Consider the following 27188-nt stretch of genomic DNA (forward strand, 5'->3'; position numbering starts at 1 on the left):
GAGTCGACTACACACTGAGTCGGATAAACTAGACTGTTTAACAATACTACAATAAGTTAACAGGATTCGAAAAAATTAAAGCCGAGTCTAAAAATACAAAACATAGGAAAGTAATTAATTTTTTCTTCAAATCGTGTCAGGCAAATAGCACCTCATATTATCTATTAGAATTACCTAATTTTATAAAATAATTCAATTATATTGCCATGTAGTTTTACTTTGCAGCATCAGTATAAGAAACTTTAAAAGTATTTTGAAGATTAATTAAAATTGTTCTTACATCTACATTATAATATTTATGTGTAAATTATTTTTATGAAATCAAATCAGTATAGTAAAGGATTATTGTCTAGTTTACACTGAACCTTGGCAGTCTTTTAAATCACTTCTAACTTTAAAATAGACTCCAAACAAAACCTTCAGTAAATAGCAGGATTTCATAATTTTTCAAATTTGATCTGAGGGAAACATTAAAAAAAAACCTTGGTTGGAATATTAAGTTGATCAAAAACATCACAAAATATTATTTAAAAAGTTAAGCTACCAGTTAAACATAAAACAGCTTGGTTAATTAAAGAACATTACTATTCTGGCTTCAGATTATAAGTAATCTCAAAAAGACCAAACTTTAAGAACCAAAAAGATATATATGGAAGTCACTACTTATATATAATTTTTTCAAATAGATAATAGTAGTGTTGTAAAGCAATTTATTTTGTAAAATAATAATTTATACAAAAATGTCGTTTTTTGCCATATGAGCTAAATTTTCAGACACATATATGGCTAAAAATTGCATTAGTTATTTTTAAAAATCGAGCTAACTAACACCATATGAGTAAATATTTTAATAGGTTTATCAGAAAAGCTCTATTTACTATTCAAAAAGAATTATATAATGCAAAAAATTTCAAAATATGCTTTATTTCAGAGATAAAATTATTGTTTAAATATTAAAAAGGCATTATTATTCCCAAAATATAATTAAAAACAATATATTAAGCATTTATAAGTGTAATATTGTAATTATAAATAAAATATTAAATTTAAATGCCATTTGTTATTATTAGCCTCCTCTCAATCTGAGAACCAAATGTAAAGTGGATTCTTTTTGTATATTGTAATCTGATAAGGTCCTTCCATCTTCTAATTGTTTACCGGCAAAGATCAATCTTTGTTGATCTGGAGGAATTCCTTCTTTGTCTTGGATCTTAGCTTTAATATTTTCTATAGTATCACTTGGTTCAACTTCCAGGGTTATAGTTTTGCCAGTAAGGGTTTTAACAAAAATTTGCATTCCTCCTCGTAATCTGAGTACTAAGTGTAAAGTGGATTCTTTCTGAATGTTGTAATCAGATAAAGTTCTTCCATCTTCCAACTGTTTTCCCGCAAAAATTAATCTTTGTTGGTCAGGTGGTATTCCTTCTTTATCTTGAATTTTAGCTTTAATATTTTCAATAGTGTCACTAGGTTCCACTTCTAAAGTAATTGTTTTACCAGTCAAAGTTTTAACAAAAATTTGCATTCCTATAATAGGTTGCAAGATATAAAATTTATTATCACATTAATTACCTCCTCTCAATCTAAGAACCAAATGTAAAGTGGATTCTTTCTGTATATTGTAATCTGATAAAGTCCTTCCATCTTCTAATTGTTTACCGGCAAAGATCAACCTTTGTTGATCAGGAGGTATTCCTTCTTTATCTTGTATCTTAGCTTTAATATTTTCTATTGTGTCACTTGGTTCTACCTCTAAGGTGATTGTTTTACCAGTCAGAGTTTTCACAAAAATTTGCATACCTAAAATTTTTTTCAATGAATATAAAACATAATACATTATGTACCTCCTCTCAACCTTAGAACTAAATGGAGGGTGGACTCTTTTTGAATATTATAGTCAGACAGAGTTCTGCCATCTTCCAATTGTTTTCCTGCAAAAATCAATCTTTGCTGATCTGGAGGAATTCCTTCTTTATCTTGAATCTTAGCTTTGATATTTTCTATGGTATCACTTGGCTCAACTTCCAAGGTAATAGTTTTGCCAGTTAGAGTTTTAACAAAAATTTGCATTCCTCCTCGTAATCTGAGTACTAAGTGTAAAGTGGATTCTTTCTGAATGTTGTAATCAGATAAAGTTCTTCCATCTTCCAACTGTTTTCCTGCAAAAATTAATCTTTGTTGGTCAGGTGGTATTCCTTCTTTATCTTGAATTTTAGCTTTAATATTTTCAATAGTGTCACTAGGTTCAACCTCTAGGGTTATGGTTTTACCAGTTAGAGTTTTAACAAATATTTGCATGCCTATAAATATTGTAAAATCCAAATAAAAATAATAGTTTACCTCCTCTCAATCTTAGGACTAAATGTAGGGTAGATTCCTTTTGAATGTTATAATCAGACAATGTTCTACCATCTTCTAATTGTTTTCCCGCAAATATTAATCGTTGTTGATCAGGAGGTATTCCTTCTTTGTCCTGAATTTTTGCTTTAATATTTTCAATTGTGTCACTTGGTTCAACTTCCAAGGTTATTGTTTTACCAGTTAATGTTTTGACAAAGATTTGCATATTTCTTAATAGAAAAAAAAGAGATCTAAATATATAAATTATTTATCAGATAAAAATTACTTTATTCTTTTCTAAAAGTTTTGATTTTGTACAGAGTTATTCTAATAATGTTCGAGAAGAGAGAAACAAAAAAATTATAAAATGGCGTATTATAAATTAGTCCGCATTATATATATATTTTAAAATAAACAATAGCACGTGATTAATAATAACAAAAAACAAATAGGGAATTATATAATTTATGGCCTTCCAAATCAATTTGACTTTAAGTGTATTAAATTATTAATTATAATAAGGTAAGTTTAAAATATAAAGTTCTTTCTGGAAATATCTACTATAAATAAATAGGTAAATTATTGCATCATATTTAATACGTAATATCATTTGATTGGAAATAATAAATCAGCTGATTTTATCATTCAATTTTTTAGTCATGAGATAAATTGCCTTCTAATCATTGTGACGATTAATCTTACTTATTTAACGTAAGATTAAATATGTAAATATTTAGTTATTTTAAGTTATGATTAGGGTTACAAAATATAAAACGAAAAAATTATGGGATTTTATCTCAGCATAGAAAATTTATAAATATGCAATAAATTTTCTAGCTATTCCTTAAATTCCTTATTCACTTCATTTGATGAAAAATAGGAAATAGTAGAGAATGCACAAAATGCAGTCTACTGTTATTTGTATAAATTGGGAATAGCTTATCACTTTTCTTTTTTATTTGTTATAATTTTATTATATAAATTCAGCATAATGTTTATAAAAAATTCTTTAAAATTTAGGAATGTTATCATTTTGAGCATACGTTAAATTTTAAAGTATCAGCCAATATTTAATGATAAGAGTATTCTATAAATTGATATAATCTCAAGGTATTTATGTGTCTGTATCTTATTCCTAAATTGGAATTATCATATACAAATACAGTATACCTCCTCCCATTCCCATACCAAAATATAATGACATAAAGGAGCTTCATGTTATAAAAGGATTTATTAAAAAAATATAACCTTCATCAAGTGGCTGTGATAATTCCTAATTCGCAGCTGACATGGAGTCAGTGGCACCAGCCCTAAACATTTAGGGTTCTTACAAAACTTTTTAAAGGCCTAGCAAAATGATCTTTTTAAAATTAGTTTACCTTTTGCTTATCCCTTCTGTCTGATACCAATGGATGTTGGCCATTTTTGGGTCAGGTAACTTAGTTTAGTCTTGTCCAGGCAACTTGTGTAAAATATTTTTACAGACTAGTGTAGTCCAGTATTTCACAAAAAAAAAATTCAAACTTAGAATTGGGCTAATTTATGTCATTTTTCTTTATTAAAAATATTATGGTCTATGCAGATAATTTCAACAAAAATATTTTATGGGCAAGGTTAAAAACTGAATCACTGACATAAATATCCTGGACCAAAAGACATACAAAAATACTCCAATTTTTGGAAAAATTTTAAATTACCATTTTTTAAATGGATTTATTTTTTTTCTAATGTGACATTTTTATTATGTCTTTGTGCTTGGGTATTTTACCACTGTCTTTTTGCCTGACATTTATATCAGTAATTTAAAAATAAAAAGATATGTTAACCTCTATAACCTATTCAATAAGGGTTAATAATATTGTGGAGTAAATTTTACCAAACAGAGGTGCTATACTAATGTAAATGACATTATTTTAATTTGAATGATATCTTTTATAATTAAATATATATAGGTCTACCTTTGTTAGTATAAAACTTTTTAAAAATATTTTTATTCATGCAAGGAGCTAATTTTAAATATCCTTGCATAAAAATAAAGATAAAAAGTTTTATACAAACATGTATTTTTATACATCCTGGTATAATACTTATTTTTATTATTTTTTAAAAAATTGTTTGCAAATCATTTGAGCAATAATTTGAAATTAATTTTTTTTATTATCAGAAATGAGAAATATTTATATTAGTGTTATGCATCGGGCCTAATTTTTCAAGCCCGGCCCTGCTGAAATTTTTTTTAAAAAAGTTTTGCCTGCCTGGCCTGAACCCGAAATTTTTTAAAAAAGTTTTGAACCAGAAATTTTTTTTAAAAAAACTTATTGACTTGGCCTGGCCCCAATTTATTTAAATATAGAAATTAATTTTTATAAAATCAAATATTTTTATTTTACATAAATTCAATATAAAATTGATAAATTTAGATATATTTAAAAAAAAATTCAAAATATTTAAAAAAAATTCAAAATCCCACCAGGCCCGAATTTTTTTTTAAAAATATTAGACCCAGCCCAGCCTGAACTCGATTATTTTATATTATATTAGGCTTGAGCCAGGCCCAAAGCCCATTTGGGCTAAGTACGGGCTAGGCCTAACTTTGCAGATCTCTAATTTATATATCTGAAATCACCATTAAATTTGCATTTTAATAAAATATATCTATATATTATATTTCGCTTTGGAAAAAAATTGACATAACCATATTTTTTATTTAAAAAAAATTATTTTGAGCAATAATTTGGAATTCATTTTTTTATATCAGAAATTAGAAATAGGGGAGACCGGGGATGGTTGGGACATTTTTTGTTCAAATCTTAATAATTTAATATTAATAGACTAACCTGAATAAGTAAAACATCTTCCGAATCACAAAAGTACTATTTGAAATAATTAATATATTTTTAAAAATTGGATTGTAAAAAAAATTTTTTTGTCCTAATCATGACAGACTCTGTGTACATTGGGATACACATGAAATAGAGGTATAAATAAATTTTAAAATTTTAAATCAGTAATCCATTAAGACTAGAGACTATAACACATTTGATTTTATTGATATAACTTATAACTATATAAAATAAAAATTAGCAAAATTTAGGAAAAATTTTTTTTAATATAAACATAGTGAAAGATGAGAATTTAATAATATTGCACATAGAAAAAATTATCAAATTTGGCACAATTTTGGTGTGCCCACCACCCAATACAATCCATGCATTAGTACCAATCTTCCTTTTCATAATTATTTTTATATTTTAGGAAGCATATAATGCAAATATTTTTTATTTTTTTAATATTTAGTTAATCTGGACTTATTTTTATTTCCTATGTTATTTCCCAGAGGTAATCTAAGTTTTTATGAGATTTTGTTTCTACCTTTTTTATTATTTATTTTTGATAATAGATCTTCTTATAGGATGAAGATGTAAATATTTCAGATTTTTTCCTTCTTTTGTTATCTATATTTCTCACAAGTTCAGGAAATGGATATATATTCTCAATATCAAATAAATTATCTTTATATTGAATCATTATAATTTTGAGTACTAGTAGTCTCTTGTGATCTGAGACCAGTAAGGTAGTGTTTTCTAAATTTACAGGGTTCGAAATATTTAATGGTTCAGGTGATTCACAATACTAAATTTATAATAAAATGTTTATTTCATACTTACAATTTATTAACTTGTTTATAGATTCTTATTGTAATAATATTCTCATTTAAAATAATTATTCACAATACTAAATTAATAATAAAATGTTCAATTCACACTTATAAATTATTAACTTGTTTATAGATTCTTATTGTGATAATAACTTTTTAGTAAAAATATCAATTACATAAATTATTAACTTGTTTATAGATTCTCATTGTGATAATAACTTTTTAGTATTAAATGAACATCATTTTATTATTAATTTAGTATTGTGAATAATGATATTATAAGTATGAAATGAACATAATTTTATTATTAATTATTGTGAATAATGATAATATTAGATTATCATTGTGATAATGATCTTATCATTTAAAATACAAGCTTTCACAATACTGAATGATAATGTTCTCAAGTTTATAGATTATCATTGAGATAATGTATCAAGTTAATAAGGTATGAAATAAACATCATTTTATTATTAATAATGGTGGGAACATTATCTCAATGATAATAATTCAAGTATAAAATGAACATCATTTTATTTAGGGTTGTTTTATGATATTAAAAGCTAACTCACCAATGTTAATTTATATATTCTTTCCCCATGATTACATTTATCTTATTTTTTTTAAGCTCATTCATAACTTCTTTTCCAAACATTGTATTTTAAAATGATGTTCATTTCATACTTAAAAATTATTAATTTGAGAACATTATCACAATGATAATCTAATAATACCATAAAAATTTTTGGAGGATTTTAATATCTATAATTTTCTCCACTTTAATAAAAACACATTTATGATTTGAATATCTCATTGTAAGTATTGAATTGATTTCAATTTTCTTTTTTGATAATTTAGCTAATTTGATTTTGGAATGCCTAACAAAATATATATAAAAAATCTTACCTATAAGTAATGATAGCTTTCTGACTGAGGTTGTTGAATATAAATTTAATGCATGTAATTCTTCATCACTAATAAATAATAAAATGGCGTGTCCCAACTATACTATGACCAACTATGACTGAGCCCACTAACTTTATAAATATCATCCAAAATCATGTTAATTGATTCTGAAAGTTTGTTAAATTGAAAAATAAGGTTTAAACTTTCCTAAAATCTATTACGATTTTTGAAGCTCTATTTATAAATATAAACGATATAGTTTGCAAATATTTTATTACTTTTGGTATGCCAAAACACTTTTCTTCTGTAAAAATTAAAATACTAAATATTTTTCAAATCTTTTTAGCCAATTATGTATGACGTAATTATCTATGTCAGGCTCAAATTTTTATAAAATAATAGCTCAAATTATAATTGGAGTGACCTAGCGCTCCCCTGTCCTCAATGTACCCTGGTTTCCCCTATTTATATTTTTAAATCACCATTCAATTTGCATTTTAATGATGTTATAGACAATTTGATATCAATTAAAAATATCAAATTTAAGGTGATTCTAAAAGTTTAAAGAAATACTTATTTTAAAAAATAATTTTTTTTCAAAACAAAATATAACATAAAAAAATTAATTCCAAATTATTGCTCAAATATATATTTTTTTAAATAAGAAATATGTTTTTGTCATTTTTTTTTTCAAACCATATCATTAAAGTGCAAATTTAATGGTTTTTTCAAATATATATATATTTCTGATAAATAAAAAAAATGAATTCCAAATTATTGCTCATAAAGATAATAAAAAATATAAGTTTTATGTGAGGTTGTTTAAAAACACATGCTCGCATAAACCCGTTAATCTTTGGTTTTATACAAAATGAAAGTATAAAAACATTATTTTATTTTAAATAGCCCTCACAGGCGTCACCAAATAATGCTCAAGCCTTTTAACCTAACTTCTAATTTGATTATACATTTTTTAACCGATACACATGTCAACCAAATTTATACAAGAACTTTTTCGTCTAAAGTTTTGTTAAACGTTTTATCATTTCAAAAATACAAAGAACTTTTTATTCCCCGCCATAGTTTTATAGGAGCTGAATCAATCGCACCTTCGATAAACGGAGAAAAATTAAATGACAAAAACGAAATAAAGGGAACATCGCTCTCACCATACGAAAGAGATATATATGAAGAATTTAATCATGAGCGAGTACTCATGGAAAATAATGAATCAGGGAATCCGTTCAAATTTAGACCTAACAACAAACAGAAAATAATGAATTTTGATTTAAATAAGACTAGCACCAAGGTAGAAATACCCCCAAGTCAAAAATTTTACCAAATACACACAGCTAACAATCATATAAATAACGAAAATTCTCATTTGAAAAACCAGAAATTAACTGGAAGTTCACGCAAATGGATGATAAGACACTTGAAGGACCCCTACGTTAAAATGGCTTCTGCCATGAATTACAGAGCTAGAAGTGCCTTCAAACTCATTGAAATCGACAAAAAGTTCGATATTTTAACACAAGATTCGGCGCACAATCAATTTATATTAGATTGTGGAGCCGCTCCTGGTGCTTGGAGCCAAGTGCTAGTTGAAGGAATTAAAGAAAGTGAGTTTTTTTTACTTATTATATATTTCTTATTACTAATGTCGAAAGTTGGTCATTTTAATGCTAGAGAAAATCAGACTATGTTCATGTTTGGTTCTCTATTTTTAGAATGGGACTATCCCAACTATGCCCGAATTAGACATATCTCAAAGATTTATTCCAGAATGAGATGCATCCATTATTAAATTATAAGTCTAACCCATTTTTTGTATATGAATACAAGGTTCTTCAACCATCTTTTTTAATATCCAAACATTACTGTGCAAATTGAATCTTAGATTTCCAAAAATCTAACTTAAGTGAGAGAAGAGAATACCTTTAATTTTTTGTATTTTTAAGATGTTTTCCTTTATTTTTATTTTTTTGTATTAAAAAATAGTATAATATATAAGATAATATTAAAATAACATGTAAACAATTTAAAACAAGACAAATATAAAAACTATATTAAAAAACATATAAGAGGGGATTGGGGGGGGGAAAAGGAAACTTTCATTGAGATCCTAGGAAACTAAAATTGTTTCCTCAGAACATGACAATTTGAGTTGATCGTTCATCATAATTTTTTTTAAAAATAGTATTTTATTTTTGACTAAATGTTGACATGTAGAATACCAAAGTTTTTTGAAAGACGAATTTTGGGTAAAGAAAAACAGATAGACAACATAAATTTAATAGGTTAAACCATACCAGAGCTCATGAACGTTTGGTAGTCATTATTAAAAGTTAAGGGTAGTTTTGAATATATTATACATTCATCTATTACTTTAAAATATTTAAATTATTTAGTTATATGACTAATAAGCAAACAAAATTTTTTTATGAATCGCTCGAAATATACAAATTTTAGGACACGTCTAAACGACGATATATCTAGATAAGACGCTTTGTAATCGAGTCCTTACCAGGGACGCTTTATGATTTTTCACTTTATTTAAATGAAGATCCAATTTTTTTTTAAAAAAACTAATTTCTCATTTGTAAAAATTAGTATAAATTTAAAATCATAAATACTGATATATAATTAAAATTTGCGCGATCATGTGATCATAATACCTTAAAACTTTAAAATAAATGATGTTTCTTAATGTTCACACTACTCGAAATAGAGCCGCAAATTTAATTTTTTCGGTCATTTTTATTTTAGGCTTGAACCCGGTTCGACCTTAATTTTATTTTGTTATAACCCTAAATTTATAACTGGAAAACATTTTTTACAAAGTTAGACAACATCTCAGTCTGTGTAAAAGATGAAATGATTCCAGCCTGAAAAATGGAATTCACATCCCACTTCTTAATAGCTAGCTAATAAATTATTGTTTAAAATTGGTAATATTATTCAGGTTACTTTGGGCATTTAGCCCTGATAAAATAAATGCAGATAGCGAAAGTGGCAATGGGCATCGAATCCCAATTGTCGACTTTGGTGAGGATGGAAGAGGGTCATTCCACGTCAAATGAGCAAAAAAAATGAGATTTTCGGCCGACCCCCTTCGATTTTTTTAAAATTTGGTAAGCAAAGAAAGGTCGATGTAACTAAGAAATAGCCAAAATTTTAGCCTCCTAACATTTATATTTTTGAAGATATTAGGGTTCAAAGTGTCAAAAATGACGTATTTTTACCATTATCTGCCTTCATTCAATTAAGCATATCTTAAAAACTACATAATTGTAAATAACAAATTTAATATCAAAATTACATACAAAGATTCTACTTTTAGATAAAAAAATTTTTTTATTTTTTTTCCCAATTTCCGGTCATTTTATTTAATATATAAGGACTAAAAACGATTTTTTGGAAATAATACGACCTTCAATTTTTTTAAAAAATTTAGTAGACATTATTAAACTCTTCCTTTATATTTATAAAAAAAAATTGGTCTGGGACACGGCCATCTTCATTCTCAAAATCGATAAAAATGTTTAGAAAAGTGTATAAATATTTCCCCGAAAGGGGGCGTCTTTGTATAAAATTATATATTAATAATTTTTTAATGGTTTTTCTTGGACTATTTGATATAATTTAAAGGATTATTCATCTTGTAAGTGAAAATAACAATAAATGGGGCTTTCATTCAATTATAGAAATTGTCTAACGATAACAGAAATTCAATTTATTACTTTATTTATAATTTATTATAAAAATTTTTGCCCATATAACATATATTTAATAAATATTAATAAAATATGTTTAATTAAGTTTCGAGTTCTTGAATATATGAATCAGAATCTTGTGCATTTCATATATGGCGCCCTAAATATTAAAAAAATTACTATAATTTAAATTTAAACTTACTTTTAAAAGATTCTAATTTTTCGGTAGCGCATTTACTTTCTTGTGACGACAATGTATAGTATAACTACGGCCAGTAGCATTAACAGTGAAACTAATGTTAAGATATGACATTTGGGCAAGCAAAGAGTGTCGTCTATCTTGGAAATGTAAAGGAATTTGAAGGTCCGGATGGGTGTAGAAACTTTATATATATTTCTTCCTGCTTTTGATTTTTCACTAAAACAAAGCTAACCACCAATTAGAATCATAAAAATAAGTTAGGTATCATGATATTTCTTCAATAATTATACTTTCATCATTATATGATAACTATTCCAAAGTACTTTCTATTAAATTGCAATATATTTTACTTTTAAATTATGTAGATCTGTTGGAATCAAGGTGTATTTTGTGTGTTCCAGGTATAGATCTAGTTTTTGAAAATCTTTCCCTGAGTAATAGATCTTCGTAATCATAATTTATTTTGGTCATCTATTTTAATATTTTCTTTAGCTAACTCGTACAATTCATATGATGTGTACTTTGAGTAAGGCCTTGTAAACTAGCTCTAGCGGCTAATCTTTTAACAGTGCCACCAATCCCAAACACTTTTCCCGTGTGCTGTAGCAGAAAAATGCCATTTCGCCTGTACCCCGAAATCCATCTCATGATGGCAAATATTAATAAAATTTTTACGTTTTTGTACTGTGCAGCGGATCCACCGAAAAATAAAAAATTTTATTAATTAAAAAATTTAGCAATGTTTTTTTAAAATTATGTACTGCTATTGTATTGTGTTGCAAAGATTCGGATATCATTACATAATTTAGGCAACAAATATTGGCAAAATTATCTTTAAGTTCAATTTTAGATTGTTTTGATACAACGATTGTTGCGTTGAAATAAAAAAATGATAAAGATTCCATTTATTTTAAAAAGGCATTAATAAATTCACCTACTGGTTTGGTTATTGTTTCAAGGGTGGTTCTATCTACGGATAGCCATTGTTTGTATGTTATAAATTCGATGTCCTTAGAACGAAACAATATTTCTATTTGATCGCGTAAATGTGTTGACCCTGGACAATTATCACATTTGCCCATATAAATGGATGGTTGAGGCGAATTACAAATTATTAAGTGTAAAATATGTTTGTATGTTTTAAAGGGCAACATATCATTGGTTAAATTTGATCCAATGATCATTAATTTAAATTTTGGTGGTAGCTGCAATCACATACATGTGTACCACTACCTTCAACGAGTATACAATTTTTGGGCGAATGCTTGCGAATTTCGAAAAACCAATTTTAACATCAGGCCTCATTTCTTTAAAAAATATATAAATTTTTTTCAAATTATCTAAAATTAATCTCTTATGGTATTCTTTTTTCCGTCTTTGGTCAAAATCGAAACGCAATCTTTCTTGTCTGGTATGATTCTGCTTATTTCGTCCATACAATAAAATTCTTGTACAATTTTAACTGTATATTCATCTATAGTTTTTCCAGGCTTGGGGTTAGGTGTTGATAGAAATCAAAATACCAAGAAATTTATTAAAAAATGAATTAATATAGTGAGTATGTGTTATTGAATGAATAAAACCCTTTCGCGCTTGAAATATTTCCCATAAACAAAAAATACTTGTACTTTGATATAATAAAATAATCATTTTGACATAATAAAATAATGATTTTGACAGGTTAATGATAAAATATGAAATAATAAATATTGTTTTATAAATTAATATCTCTAAGTACCAACCATTAGTTTCTTTAAATATAAAAATTAATTGATTAAAAATTTTAATGACAAATGATCTCGCTGGGCGCGAAAGGGTTAATCAATTTTAAAATTTTTATTTATTTTATTGATTGAAACACTTATTTATTGTTATTCTAATTTAGAAAGACTATGCCGATTTTAGAAAATCCGATCCAATATTTATATTGTTTTGGGTAATTTTATGATAATACTTTTATTTTGTATATAATTTCATAATAATAATAATAAATTAATATTTGTAATATTTTAAAAATTTCAAATTATTTTAAAAAATTGAGTAGAGAAAATTTTGATATTATTTTTGGCGTCTATGAAATGAACAAGATTCTGATTCATATATTAAAGAACTATAAACTTGGTTGAATATATTTTATTAATATTCATTAAGTATATGTTATATGGGCAAAAAATTTTATAATAAAGTAATAAATTGAATTTCTTTTATCGATAGACAATTTCTATAATTGAATGAAAGCCCCATTTATTGTTATTTTCACTTACAAGATGAATAATCCTTTAAATTATATCAAATAGTCCAAGAAAAAACATTAAAAACTAATTAATATATAATTTTATACAAAGACGCCCCCTTTCGGGAAAATATTTATACACTTTTCTAAACATTTTTATCGATTTTGAGAATGAAGATGGCCGCGTCCCAGACCAATTTTTTTTTATAAATATAAAGGAAGAGTTTAATAATGTCTACTAAATTTTTTAAAAAAATTGAAGGTCGTATTATTTCCAAAAAATCGTTTTTAGTCCTTATATATTAAATAAAATGACCGGAAATTGGGGAAAAAAATAAAAATTTTTTTTATCTAAAAGTAGAATCTTTGTACGTAATTTTGATATTAAATTTGTTATTTACAATTATGTAGTTTTTAAGATATGCTTAATTGAATGAAGGCAGATAATGGTAAAAATACGTCATTTTTGACACTTTGAACCCTAATATCTTCAAAAATATAAATGTTAGGAGGCTAAAATTTTGGCTATTTCTTAGTTACATCGACCTTTCTTTGCTTACCAAATTTTAAAAAAATCGAAGGGGGTCGGCCGAATCGTGGTTGATTTGTCATGGAATGACCCAAGAGTCAAGAGGAGAGCTTTTATTGAATTTAAGATCGTAGATGTTCGAACAGTTAGATTTTAGACATGTTAAAAAACATTGCTTAAATAAAATATGTGATAAGTTAATAGAAAAGCAAAAAGGGGTTTTAAATTGTTATAGAATTTGTTAAAAGGAAGATGACTCCCTCCTCATTTCTCTGATTAGGATCCCTGGCCAGTTTGTTTTCGTCAACACTTTTATAAGGATGGGTACAGATTGGGATTGAATATGCAGAGCTAATTTCAGTTGAGTGATAACCCGGTTACTGGAATGAGATTTTATCCCGCTTTTCCGATAAATATAATCCTCAAGTCTTTCAAAGTATTCTTCCTTCCCTTTCGGTATTTTTCCTCTACTAGATTAGGTCAGATATCACACTTATTTCATTGACAAACGATCTCCCCTTGGCACTAGACTTTACAATGACCTCTAATTTAGAGGTCTGCATTGGGCGGGTTTTTGGACCAACAGCCCGCCCATAGTCCGCCTCGCCCATTTGTCTAAAATTCCTTACCCGCTCGCCCGCCCGCCCGCCCATTCTTTTTTTATTAAAAATTATGTTATAAAAAATAAAATTTATATATTATATAGAATAAAAATGAAAAGGGCAATTATAAAGATAAACAATTATTACTAAAATAAAATAATACAATGAAGATTGCAAACCCAAAAAAAGGAAATTTTAAGAGAAAAGTTTTATTACATTCCGAAAAAGAAATTTTTAATAGACAAAAATGTTGATTTATTCTAAGAAAAAAGTTTAATAGTTGTGTTTATTACATAATATAGTTATGTAAATGTTCTTCACTTATAAAAAACGATTGGTACAATAAAAAAAATTAAACATTTATTTTTTTTAGTTTGTTTTTGAACAAAAATTTTAAATTTCCTTAACCCGCCTGCCCATCCCGCCCATAGTTTCAAATTTTTTTTAACTTGCCCGCCCGCCTGCCCATTCTTGAAAAAAATTTTACCCACCCATCTCCCCGTCCCAATGCAGACCTCTACTCTAATTTAACAACTAAACAATTTCTCAAGCAGAAATGTTAGAAATAAATATTCAAATTTACAGAATACTGTTTATTACCTTTAGTTATCACTATCCTAAATACCTATCAGGCTTGTAACCAAGAAGGGGAGGGTGATTCCCCATCACAAATTTGCCTGTTCTCGTAAATATCACTATAAGGGTCCAAAATGTTTTGAATAAGCCTCAAAATTTATTAATTTTCGCAATTAATAAAATTATGAAACATGTCCGAAATATTTAATTATTTTTTTAAAGTTTTGTAAAAATTAAAAAAAAGATAAATGAAAATACCAAAAAACGAGAATAAAATTCGAAAAATAACTATGCCACTAAATACTTTAAAATTACTTAGTTGATTAGTTTTTTCGTAGAAATTACCCAAATAAATTTCGAATACTCCTACCTTCTCAAAGAGAACTAGCTCCCGCTCCAAGTAATGAAGTGCCACTTATAGCCGCTCCTTTGATTTTCATTTTTTTTAGAAAGTACACGAAACAAAATCATATTTTTTTATCAAAAAAGTTTTATTTATATTAAATGATATAATAAAATATTTATAATCTTTTATTAGTTTTTAAAAGTTTAACAGTTTTCTAAATTTGAATCCAACAAACATCCACGCTTCTCCCCTAAAACCTGTTTAGCTATACTAAACAGGCGCTCAACATGAGCACTAGAGGGAAGCGGGGTATTGTATTTTATAAAAATATTTTTAATACAGGAAATTTATTAAAAATTAGTAATATTGATATCATCATTTGAAAAAATATTTTTCCAATATATTATCTTCCTGATGACATTTTCATCGAACAAAAAATTTTTCAAATCATTGCAGGATCGTGAACTAGTAGCTATTTTTGTATCAGGAATTTGTTTTCTTAGAAAATTAATTAATTTGTATTTTAATACCATATTTTGTGCTTTTTTTTATCCATTCCTAATTTGATTTTATCGCAGATGGATAATAGCCGCAATGATATTTACACCATTATAAATATTTGAAAATTTGCAATAAAGTTATTTAAATAGATAATTTATTTCGATTTCATGATGTCTGGATCCATAATATAAATAACTATTTTTTATCATATCTATAAATGAATATTAATAGAAAAACTTGATGTTTAATATTTTAACTGATTAGATGAAAAACCAATATAAAACTCAGTTCAACTTTAATATTGCATAAATTTAAAAAATTTCATTTTTATTGAATTTTAATAACATAAGATTTATTAATATTTAAAAAAAAATTTACCAGCCCTAAAAGGAGCTAGTTCCCGTTCCGGCTCCTGATTTTTAAAATGTTGGGTGCTCCTGGTGTTTTTGAAAAAGTGTTGCGGCGCGCTCCTGTAGCGGCGCTTCTTATCAACTCTGAAATTTCTATTATTTTTTTTAAAAAAATATTTCTTGTAAATGACGAAAAATGATTTAGAACACACTATTTTAAAAAATAGCGTATGTTATTTTTTTCTTCAAAATTTATTTATATTTTTAGATTTTGGCCATAGCCTAAAGTAGAATTTGGGAAAAATTATTAAAAGTTAATAACTTTTTAACTATAATTCAAAATTTTAGAAAAAAATAAGTGAAAATCCTAATTAGTTTTAGATAAAATCGAATATAACCAAAGGCCTACAATAAGTGGACCTAAAGACCTTCAATAAAATTTTTGCGGAAAACCCCTCCTAACAGTGTTCCCCACCTGTAAGAAAATACTGGGTACTCCTATGGTACCTTTTAAAATTTTAAACAAAAGAGTATCCCAGAGCGCCATGAATTCTCACCTAATTTAAGTAGTGTTGTTAAACGGCTCATTTTGAGCCGATTTTTAAAACGGCTAAATCCATATTTTAGCTAGAAAAATATTACCTAAACCTCGAAATTTCGCTAATTGATGTCTAGACCTTTGTGCCATCTATGAGCAAAATCTTCAGACTTGCGTAATATTATTTTGGATAAAATATTGAGTTAGCCGTTTTTAAAAATCGGCTCAAATCGAGCCGTTTAACAACACTAAATTTAAGTTGTAGATTTAGAAACATTCATTAATATCCTTTCGTTTCTTTGAAAATCTTTATTTTTTTAAATTTATATAATTTAGTTCCTTTGTAATATATATCTTAATGTTAATAATAATTTTTTAATATTAAAAGTTTTTTTATCACCCAATAAAAGTAACTATTTATTAGCAAAATAGAATATTTGGTAATTAAAAATAACTCATATTATAGATGGAAAGAATAATCCATCCCGCCATAATGGAACCTCAACAATAATATTTGAAGCCCATAATTTTTGATCCAAACCGAAATTGGTATTAAATTGAACGCATGCTTAATTTTTAATAAATGTCTATCGTTAAACTAGTCCCGACCGAATGCTCATCTTCCAATAAGCAGGATTTACTATTCCCCTTAAAAAAAATAATATAGTTTTGAAACAAATAACTGGCGTTATATGGCAGAAAAATATAAAGAAATAATTCATTTACAGATTATTTAAAAGAGATATTAATTTTCTCTCTTCAGTTTAGTGTTATTAAACGGCTCGTTTTGATCCGATTTAAAAACGGCTAACTCAAAATTTCATTCAGAAAAATATTACGCAAGCCTGAAGATTTTGCTCATAGAAGGAAAGGTCTAGACATATATTATCGAATTCTCGAGGCTTAGATAATATTTTTCTGGCTATTGAATTAACCGTTTTAAAAAATCGGCTCAAAATGAGCCGTTTGATAACACTACTTCAGTCGAAAAACAAATACATTTAAGAATTATATTTTTTGTAGAGACCTTCAGGCCCGGTCCTAAGCCCGGCTCAGGTACACGGGCCGGGCAATTTTTTAAATATACCTGAGCCGGGTCGAAAATTTTTTTTAAAAAAAAACCTAGGCAGGCCGTGCAAATAGTACCTACAGGTCTCTCATTATTTGAATAATATTTTTACCCTATATAATATTTCATATTATTTTATATTAATATTGATTGCTTATCTATATTATATACTAAAAACAAATTTATAAAAGGGTTCATTAGCTAAAATGATCCATATTCTTTGCGAGTTATTTAATTTAAATAGCAGTAAGATTTTTTAGTATTTAATTAAAATTTTTGGAAAGTTTTATATGATCTAAAGAACTCGTCTATAAGATAAATAATATTTATCAAGAAAGTAATAGAAGACAAGATGATAAACATTTTGCTCTCGGCAGAATTTATGTATTTATATGTGGGTTAAGCAAAGTGATTATATAATTGGATAGCCTCATCATTGACTACGAACAAATCCAAAATTCGAGCTAATTATTTTATTTAGTTTAAGCGCTATTTGAGAGTTAGTAAAAGTTTTGTTGTCTATGACCTGAGTTAAAACAACAAATGAGGTTAAATGCCGAAAATTTCCAGTGTTTGAACATGAAAATTTTTTATTTTATTGTAATCATTACAAAAAAACTAGCGCACAACTAGAATTGCACCCCCTTTTTAATAATCTTTAGTACTTCTTTAAAATATTAGATCTGCTTAAACCAAAAAATTGATTGCATTTAAATTGTATTAAAATATGTAATTCTAAATATATGCTTAACATTAACATAATAGCAATAACCTTTAAAAAAATACTAAAAATATGTTCCTCTTTATTTCATTTAAATCAGTGTCGCTAGCACTTTAAAATTTCAAAATTAACAAGAAAAGAAGAGGGTAATAATTGTGTCCAAAAATGAGCAAAGATAGAAAATTATACTTAAAATTAGCCAAAAATAAATAATTTTAATATATGCAAAAATAAATCTGGGGAGCCCATGTGTGCCCCTCCCCAATTTATTTACGACGCTACTGGTTTAGATGTTAGTTTATGATAATGTATTTATTAATATACGGAATTAGGCCTGGCAGGTTATTTAGGGGTAGGAATAAGTTTGTGGTTTTTATAGTAGTGCAACGTTACTTCTAAAAATAAAGGCGTTACTCGTTACGTCTGAAAAGAGAAACGCATTACCGTTATTCGTTACCTTGTGAAAAGAGGAACGCACGTTACTGGCTATTCAAAATAAAACGGGTTACTCGTTACTTTAAAAAAATTAAATATTATATACAAAAAAACAATTATCTATATATATATATAGTATAAAAAAGTTATGCAAAAAATAATATATAATAAGATATCTGTTTGTAATAGTTTTTTTTATATATAATTTATGAATAAATTAATACAAAAATAGGTAAGTCACTGAAACTAGGGTAAATTTTTAATATTATTTTTTTTTATTAAAAATAAAATAAATGCGATCATGTGTATATCGGTGGAAATTTTTTGATGTAATAATAATTCATATTTTTTTCCCCCTTTTTATGGTTTACATAAATTTTACCGAGATCATAATTTCATATACAAGAATCATGTCTTTTTTAAAAGATCATGAGCTTCTTATTAATCACACGTATTGTTTTAATAGACTCAAAATGGAGAAAAATGCAGCATCTTTAATTTTTAAATTTTATTTATTAATTAGGCACTATATTTAAAAATATTAATCTTCCAGTGAACAAATTATTCATCTATATCTTTTTATGTCCAGGACCAGGACTTCTATAAGTAGCATTGTTTAATTGGGTTGGGACAAAGTACTATTGGAAAATGGTAAAATATATCTATAAAATTTATCAATAAGTTTTTTTGTGTATACAATATTTAGAAAAATTTGCTGAAACAGTCATTATCTTTTGAAAAATAGGAGGTTTTCGATATTTTTTTAAGAAAAAATTGTAGTAACGTTTTGCGTTACCGTTTGTTCGTTACCTCTAGAAGAAATTAACGAATGGCATTCCTTTACTTCTAAAAAGGTAACGCCATTAGTAACGACGTTACTTTTTTGACATTACTTTACAGCACTAGTTTATAATAATCTTTTTGCTTAATTTCACCGCAACTTGATACAGGAGTTAGTTTACAATATTTTAAAAAAGGGTTAAATTTAACATTTACCCATTTTTGTTAAATTTAAAAAAAAAATTATTTGGGAAATTTTTATCGTGGAATTTTTTTTCTTATTTTGTTAATTTACTCAAATTTTTTAGGGTTTTATTTTCTGAAGCAAGTCTCTGTTTTAAAACAAATTTGAACGAGGAATCATTGCATCTAAAAGGCTAAAAAAAAACTACGTTAGAGAATCTAAATGTTTAATTTTTATATTAGTTTTCATATAAAATTCAAAATCAAAGAAAAATTTCTTATCTATTTTACATCCCTTTTTTAAAATCAAAACTTTCGAAGCTAGAACCATAGTTGCCATCGATATCAATTATTTTTCTCCTATCTCGGGTGTCGTATGTATGCCATTCCAAGATATCAATGATCCTTTCTTAATACCTAAAATATTCAAAAATATTGCGAAACAACATCCTTCTTCGGCTAAGGCAATCAATTATGTTTGTGATAGCGACGAGAATCATTCAACAATATTCGATATTATCTTGAGCGACATGGCACCTAATGCTTCGGGTATAAACATTATTCCCTCTTTCATTATTATATTGTATCTCCAATTAAACAATGCAGATGAACCTTGGAATTTTACTATGATTGATAGATAAGAGATTGGTTGAAGATATAAAATTATCCACTTTCCATTTCACATCAGTTTCATTGTTCGAATTTGAAATATATTTTGAGGTTAAAACATAGGATAAGAAATGTGTGTGTGAAAGTATTATAATAATGTTGATTTTCAAGATGGTGGGTTATAAAAACAACCATGTAATAAAAACTAATTTAATTTAGATATAATTAATCTTTTTTTATTTTGTCAAATAACCAAACATAAATGATTAGATTTTTATTGATTTGTGTAATATTTTAATATTAACAATTGATTTATCCTCAGAAAAAAAGGGTTTATTAAACCATATTTATCATAATATAATTTAAAAACTAGCTTCTATCGGAAAAAGGGAGGAAAGAGAGAGAGAGTTTTAAGATGTTAATGTTAAACAATTGCCACAAAACTAATAATCAAGATTATTTTAAATTAAAGGTATAACGAATATTTTAAATTTGGCTAATGTATCAGAACACCCAATTTGGAAATAAGAGTAGTTAAAATTAAAAATAATAAAACCACCATTATTTTATTAATCAAATAAATAAAATTTTCAATTTCGTTTAAAAGTTTTATTTCGATATTTATAATAGAATTCATTTTAGTAAATGAATGATTTTCTTTTTGACTCACTGATATCGACAAGTTAATTTTTTTTAAACAGTTTGCTCATACCATTGACAGTCGATTTTTCATTTGGCAAAATATCAAATTAGCTCATGTTATCAATATATATTTTTTCAATAATCCTGACCGAACCTGAAGCATTAACTTTTTACTTAACAAAGAAATATTATGCTAAGGTAAAAAAATTTTTATTATGTATGATATTTTTCAATTGAATTAGTATTTGGTTCAAATCGCGATTTAAATATTAAAAAAATCACAAATTTTGTCAACCCTAATAAAAAGACTGATAGAATCAAAATTTGCTCAAGTAACGCTCTTCCACATCGTCAATTCAATCATTTTGCCAAATTTGTTGAGGAAAAAATGTTATATCCAATACATTTTATTTTAAAAAATGTAAAAAACATTTATGATTTTGGTCTGATGACCTTAAATTTTTTTCTATTATAATAAATCCTAGTTAACCTTTATCTTTCTATATTTGAATTTTAAACAAAATATCTCTCGCAGTAGAGTTTTTCTTTATTGTCAGAGAAATTGGCTAACAGTGATGGTAGGATACTTAGCTTGACAGATTTAATGATAATTTTTTTTTAGATCATGAGTTAAATCAATTGTTTTTTTGCTTAATTTTCATTAATTGTTAATTTTTTTTATTTTGTTAAAATTATTATTTTTATTATAAGAGTAAGCTCCCACAAGAATGATTTAAATATCGTAAATTTTAATGGTATTTCTTACAATGAATGAAAAAGGTATCAATATGAAACAATAATTTAAATGCCCTATATCCAGGGATATAGTAGGCTGGGGGAGAACACAGAGTGCCCTTGCCGATTTAAAAAATTTTAGCGTGCCCCTACCAGAAATTCTCAAAAGTAGGGGCACGATGTACCCCTTCTAAAAAAATTTGAATTTTTTATAATGATATTTTAGCCTATCATTAATATTTTTTATCAAGATAAACATAAAATATTTCATAAACAAAATGATAGCATATTAATGTAATTGTACATTTTAATTTAAAAACGAACCCTTCTCTATTTTAATTGGTTCATGAAAAAGAATACCCAAAAGAAATAGGGGAATTTGACCACCATGTACTTTTTGATAATAATTGAAAAGTATACAAGGATTTTTATAATCAGAGCATACATTAAACTGGTTATGCACGTTGATAAAAAGATGATATTGAATAATGCATATTATCTTCGCCCATTGTAGATTTTAAATCGTTAATAGATTTATAAGAGCACAACAGATTTATGGGACATATTTTGCATTATGGATATTCTGCCTGTTAATAATTCATTGCCAAGGAAATACAAATATAAATTGTAAATAATACTACAATTTAAAATCGAGAATTACCATCCTGGAAGATGAATCTACTACATTGTCAAATACCGACCTTAGTTATTTATGTAAAATCGGTACTGGTGTCTCTTATAATAATTTATTTTAAAATTTCTAGACCTAATTGAACAGGACTATAGTCATACCTTGACTTTAGGCAAGAACGGTCAGTTTACCTAACGCTAAGAACTTCGTGTTGTAAAGTCATTTAAGGATATGCTTGATAGGTTTTAAATCTCTTTTACTATTTATAAATGAATGTTTATTTAATGATTCATCACTTGAAAATTGTGTTATTTTATGTACACTTTTTTGGAAAAATGACTTTTTTACATAAATCAATTTTTTTATAACCATAATATTTAAAAATAAAGAACTTAATTTTAAAAATTGCTCTTCTGTTAAATTACAAAAAATGGAGAAATAATAATTTTCAGTCGACTATTTCTAAAGAAAATGAGAATATCTCAAGAAGCTATAAGAAAATAAGGAACTTTGGTATCAGTATAAATCAATCCATTACTGCCTTAATAGACAATATAAAAAATAGGTTAATACATGCTAATTTCGATAATTTTAGTAATTAAAGATACTATATTAAATAATACAGTTTTGTATTATTTGATATCGAATAATTTACAAAAAGAACACTGGCTAGACTCACATTCGTTATGGGGACATTTAAACTAATTCTGACCATAGTTCGATGTGGATCCTGCAATAAAATGGGATGAGAAATATATTGATGATAATAAAAGTAATAAATTCCCCTGTGATTAGAAAGTCTCATAATTGTATTAACATAAATCCGTGTATTACTGCTGACAGTGGGTGCTGCTTTCTTATGAATATCATTATGACGGATTTTGCAAATCTTATGATAAAACATTTGTTTAATGATGATTAATATTAACGGACCTTGAATTCTTCTCCATATAATAAGCTTACAAGTCACAGATTTGCAAACGATAACCAAACAAGCAACCGTTCAGTTAATATTATTATTAAAAATATTGAAAGTGATTCGCTATGGCGAATATTATAGTCTATTTTCTATGTATTTTGTTATAATATAATTATTTTTATATAATTATGAAATGCATGCAATCTAAAATATTATGTAATTTATTTATCCAATATATATCTCTATTTTTATATAAATAGCTATTTTATATAATATAAAATAAAATAAATATAGCAGGACTCAGGTACACGAGCTAGGTCGTATTTCCATTTTTTAAAATATACCCGGACAGGACCGGATATTTTTAAACCAAATATTTTAAATAGTCATTATTAGCTATAAAAATTAAAAATATATTTTTAAAAAACCCAAGCCGGATCTGAAAATATAAAACGCGGGCCGGTCCGAAATTTTTTTTAAAAAAATGTCAGGGTCGGGCCGTTCAAATGGTTTCTGCCGGTCTCTGATATATATAATGAACTTTTAAAAAAGTAAATAAATTTTTTAAAAAAAGTTTGTCTAAAATTTATGGAAAACAAAAATTAGCCTTTATTTTTTGCCTATTTTATCGTGGCCACTTGAGCGAGCCCCCACCGAAATTTTAGGACTACATCACTTCCTTTATCACCTGTAAATTTTAAAATCAACAAGATCTTCCAAAAATTTTGTTTTGCTTGCTAAACTATCATTTTTCTCCTCAAAAGTAAAGTAAGGGTATATATAATTAAATGAATGAACGTTTGATAAACTAATTTTCCTAGAGTTTGTGACCCACACCAGATCTTAATTTTAAATGATTTTTTACATATATTTAAAAATTTTATTAAGAATTTGATTTAAATAAAATACGCGATAAAATCATTATTTTTCCCAACCAGCTACATGAATTCGTTTTCTTAGTTTAAATCGAGAACTCGAGTTTGCAGGAGTTTGTTATATATATATAATATACATTTACATATTTAATCATTTTTTGTTTGTTTATGTGATTTACTTGGTAAAGAAAATATTAAGATAAAATACATGGGGGAAAATATAGTAAAAAGTAAAGATATTATTGAGTATAACTATAATTCTCTTTTTTTTGTTAGGGATAAAATCTTTAGATCACGATGTTATTACCGCCCTTTGCCTAAAAGCGTTTTTATTATGTCCCCAAATTTTAAAACCCGGTGGAGCTTTCGTTTGCAAAGTACTGAAAAACAATATTTGTTTTTTTAAAAAAAATATCTTTCGATATGTTTTTTTTCTTTTAAAGGTGGGTTATACATCGTTTATAGTAAACGCGTTTCGCTGGGTATTTTTCAAAAGCAAGCAAATAGGCAAAATTTATGACTGCGCGATGCGATAAAATGTATTATATCGCGATAGTTTATAAATTTTATCTATTATTTACTTGCTTTTGAAAAATGCCCAGCGATGCGTATCACATCTTAGCGACACCCACTTACTATAAATATATTTAAAAAAAATTAAAATCTTATCCGAGTTTTTTGTTTTGTTTTTCTCAATAAATTTACATAATATTCTGTGAGGGCTTAAATATATATTGTAATGTTTTCGCGCTTATAAAAGTTTTTTTGCGTTCCTTCGTAAAATATAGGGCTTTAAAAAATAATATTTTAAAAAATTGATTATATTAATTTCTTCATACAGAAACGTATACTAAATGTACTTTTACTAATTTTTTGATTTTGATTAATATATTCTCTCTTCATTTTCTCCGTAATTGTGTTAAGAATAAGATTATACTGCCGCTGGAAATGTATTCCCGCATGTCTAGAGTACCTACATTTTGAATATCAGAAAGTTTTGTAGTGTTATTATGAACCAATCTTAATTTATATTTAATAGAGAGATTTTTAATATAAATTTTAAAAAGTGCTCTACACAAGCTGCTAGAATACATTTCCTATCAAATCATTATTTTAAATTTAATAATCACCATCAGCAAAAGAAATTGTGAGATTTCGTCAATATACCACATAAATATTATATATAACAGTTTTATTTTAAATGTTCTCCTGGTACATTAAATAATGATTTTTATATTTCCCCCAAATTAAATTGTTACTCAGATATGGGATGGATGCAACGCTAAAGAATTAGTTACCAAATTAGGTCAAAGTTTCGAAATTGTCAAAAAGTTTAAACCTGCTTGTTCGAGAGATGAATCATCGGAAACATTTTTAGTTTGCAAATCATTCAAACCTAATAAATAATGAATGGAACCATTTTCAATGATGCAATTTATATTTTACATGTGATATTTATTATAAATTATATTATGTAATTATAAAAATTTTGAAATCGTCTTCCATTTTCCTAAATTCATAAAAATATAATATGATTTTACCTGCGAATTATATAATATAACATAATTTTGCAATTTTATATATGAAAGGCCTTTATTTGAATGTTACACTCTTGTCTTAATTAGTCTGACAAGCAAAATAACTAAAAGTTTAAAAAATTATTACGGGATTTAAAATCTCTTATGGATTTGTCGAGATCTGCCTACCCGGTCAGTCCGAAATCCCTCGGGCCTCGTAAATTTGAAATATATATCAGGCTGGGCAAAAAATTTCAGAAGTCGGACAATTTGTACATAAAAATTCGGGCTGAGCTTCGCAGTCTCGGATTTTTTTTTGATTAATATTGTTACAAATAACAAGAAGTTTCTCTTACCTAATTAAATTGAATTTATAAATAAAATAAAAGCGTAATTAGTTTTAACCTTTGCTGGCGTCACATGTCAAAATTTATTTCCTAAGTTAAGAAAAAATAATTTTTAATGTTTTATATAGTTTTTATAATGTTAATTCGCTCCACTTATGTGCAGGGTTTTCAAATCGTTTAGCGGTTCGATTGATTTGATTTTTAATTTAAAATTTTATAAAAGTTTTTTTTTCATTTCGGTTTTTTCAAAGATATTTTATATCGGTTTAAAATTTATAAATGTTCTTTTTGGTTCGTTCTGGTTTTATAAATTTGATTTTAAAAAAAATTAATCATTAATTTTAGTAAAAAATCTTCTTAATTTTTATTTTTTGATTGATATGAAGATAATAGCTATTTAATTGTATAGAAAAATTTAATTTGAAAAGTAATCACAATTTATATTTCCCAAGGAAAATTAAATTCGGGTCGAGCCAGAATATTAGTAATAGATTTATTCGGTCCGGATGGGTCGAACAAACATTTAAATGACTAGTCGGGCAATTTGTGCTATACTTGCTATTTTTATATTAATTAATTTTACATGTAGACAACAATTACATAAATATATAAATCAAAATGATTTTAAAATAATACTTAATAAAACAAGGTTGGGTTCAATTAAATTGCCGATAGTGCAGCTCGAATTATAATAATTGATAATTTTTTAAATATGCTTTAAATAACTGATTCCGTTTTGTTTATAAGCTGGATATGAATGCAGCCGACTACTTTTTTTTAAATCAATTTTTGCCGGCTGAAATGGTCGCTTGACACGGAGATTAACCAAGCATGAATAAGACATAACTTCCACAAACCTTTATAATTAATCGTCCCCAGATCATCATAGACGTAGGGTGTGATCTTTTTCTTTAGGCACGCACGATGAAACACCTCTTATCTATTTGTAACCATTTAAGACTTTCTCAATGGACAATCAAAATCATAATTAATAGCCCCAAATAACATTCTTCAATCTTTCTAATATCATACATCTTAAATTCTGTAAGCATTGAAAGTTATCATTACAATAATTTTAAAGGAGTTCAATTTTAATCTACTTTAAAGAATCAAACCCAAAATTATGTCAACAGTTGACTTTAAAAGAGTAACTTAGTACGATTTTTTATATTCAAGAAAAATAATTAAATCCTTAGGCTGTGTACAGGCGTCTTTTATGTATAGACAA

The 27188-nt window shown here is 26.4% G+C and overlaps 2 protein-coding genes across 3 annotated transcripts; one reads left to right on the top strand and one right to left on the bottom strand.

Annotated features, from left to right (window-relative positions):
- Positions 1-907: 907 nt before the first annotated feature.
- Positions 908-2770, bottom strand: LOC135927140 (polyubiquitin-C). 2 transcript variants are annotated; one of them, XM_065463084.1, is made up of 5 exons: positions 2627-2770; positions 2341-2570; positions 1845-2300; positions 1573-1800; positions 908-1527 (listed from the first exon to the last, which is right to left on the bottom strand). In XM_065463084.1, the coding sequence occupies exons 2-5, from the start codon at positions 2564-2566 to the stop codon at positions 1067-1069; spliced, it is 1371 nt and encodes a 456-aa protein (XP_065319156.1). In that variant the 5' UTR covers positions 2567-2570; positions 2627-2770; the 3' UTR covers positions 908-1066. The 2 variants fall into 2 exon arrangements, with proteins under 2 accessions (XP_065319156.1, XP_065319157.1); XM_065463085.1 differs by having other exon boundaries at positions 2341-2591; positions 2627-2704.
- Positions 2771-2976: 206 nt separating this feature from the next.
- Positions 2977-25892, top strand: LOC135927141 (rRNA methyltransferase 2, mitochondrial-like). The gene is made up of 5 exons (XM_065463086.1): positions 2977-3051; positions 7811-8526; positions 20007-20234; positions 24373-24473; positions 25360-25892. The coding sequence occupies exons 2-5, from the start codon at positions 7833-7835 to the stop codon at positions 25501-25503; spliced, it is 1167 nt and encodes a 388-aa protein (XP_065319158.1). The 5' UTR covers positions 2977-3051; positions 7811-7832; the 3' UTR covers positions 25504-25892.
- The last annotated feature ends 1296 nt before the right edge of the window (positions 25893-27188 follow it).

The sequence above is a fragment of the Gordionus sp. m RMFG-2023 genome, chromosome 3, assembly GCF_954871325.1.
Source record: "Gordionus sp. m RMFG-2023 chromosome 3, tfGorSpeb1-WG-v2, whole genome shotgun sequence".
Taxonomy (NCBI): domain Eukaryota; kingdom Metazoa; phylum Nematomorpha; class Gordioida; order Chordodea; family Parachordodidae; genus Gordionus; species Gordionus sp. m RMFG-2023.

Excerpts from the sequence above, each read along its gene's own strand:
- LOC135927141 (XM_065463086.1), top strand. The coding sequence starts at position 7,833 with ATGCTCAAGCCTTTTAACCTAACTTCTAATTTGATTATACATTTTTTA. Across the intron at positions 8,527-20,006 it reads AGTTGAAGGAATTAAAGAAA|CTAGAACCATAGTTGCCATC; the intron begins GTGAGTTTTTTT and ends AAACTTTCGAAG. Across the intron at positions 20,235-24,372 it reads CATGGCACCTAATGCTTCGG|GGATAAAATCTTTAGATCAC; the intron begins GTATAAACATTA and ends TTTTTTTGTTAG.
- LOC135927140 (XM_065463084.1), bottom strand. The coding sequence starts at position 2,566 with ATGCAAATCTTTGTCAAAACATTAACTGGTAAAACAATAACCTTGGAA. Across the intron at positions 2,301-2,340 it reads AGTCCTAAGATTGAGAGGAG|GCATGCAAATATTTGTTAAA; the intron begins GTAAACTATTAT and ends CAATATTTATAG. Across the intron at positions 1,801-1,844 it reads AGTTCTAAGGTTGAGAGGAG|GTATGCAAATTTTTGTGAAA; the intron begins GTACATAATGTA and ends AAAAAATTTTAG.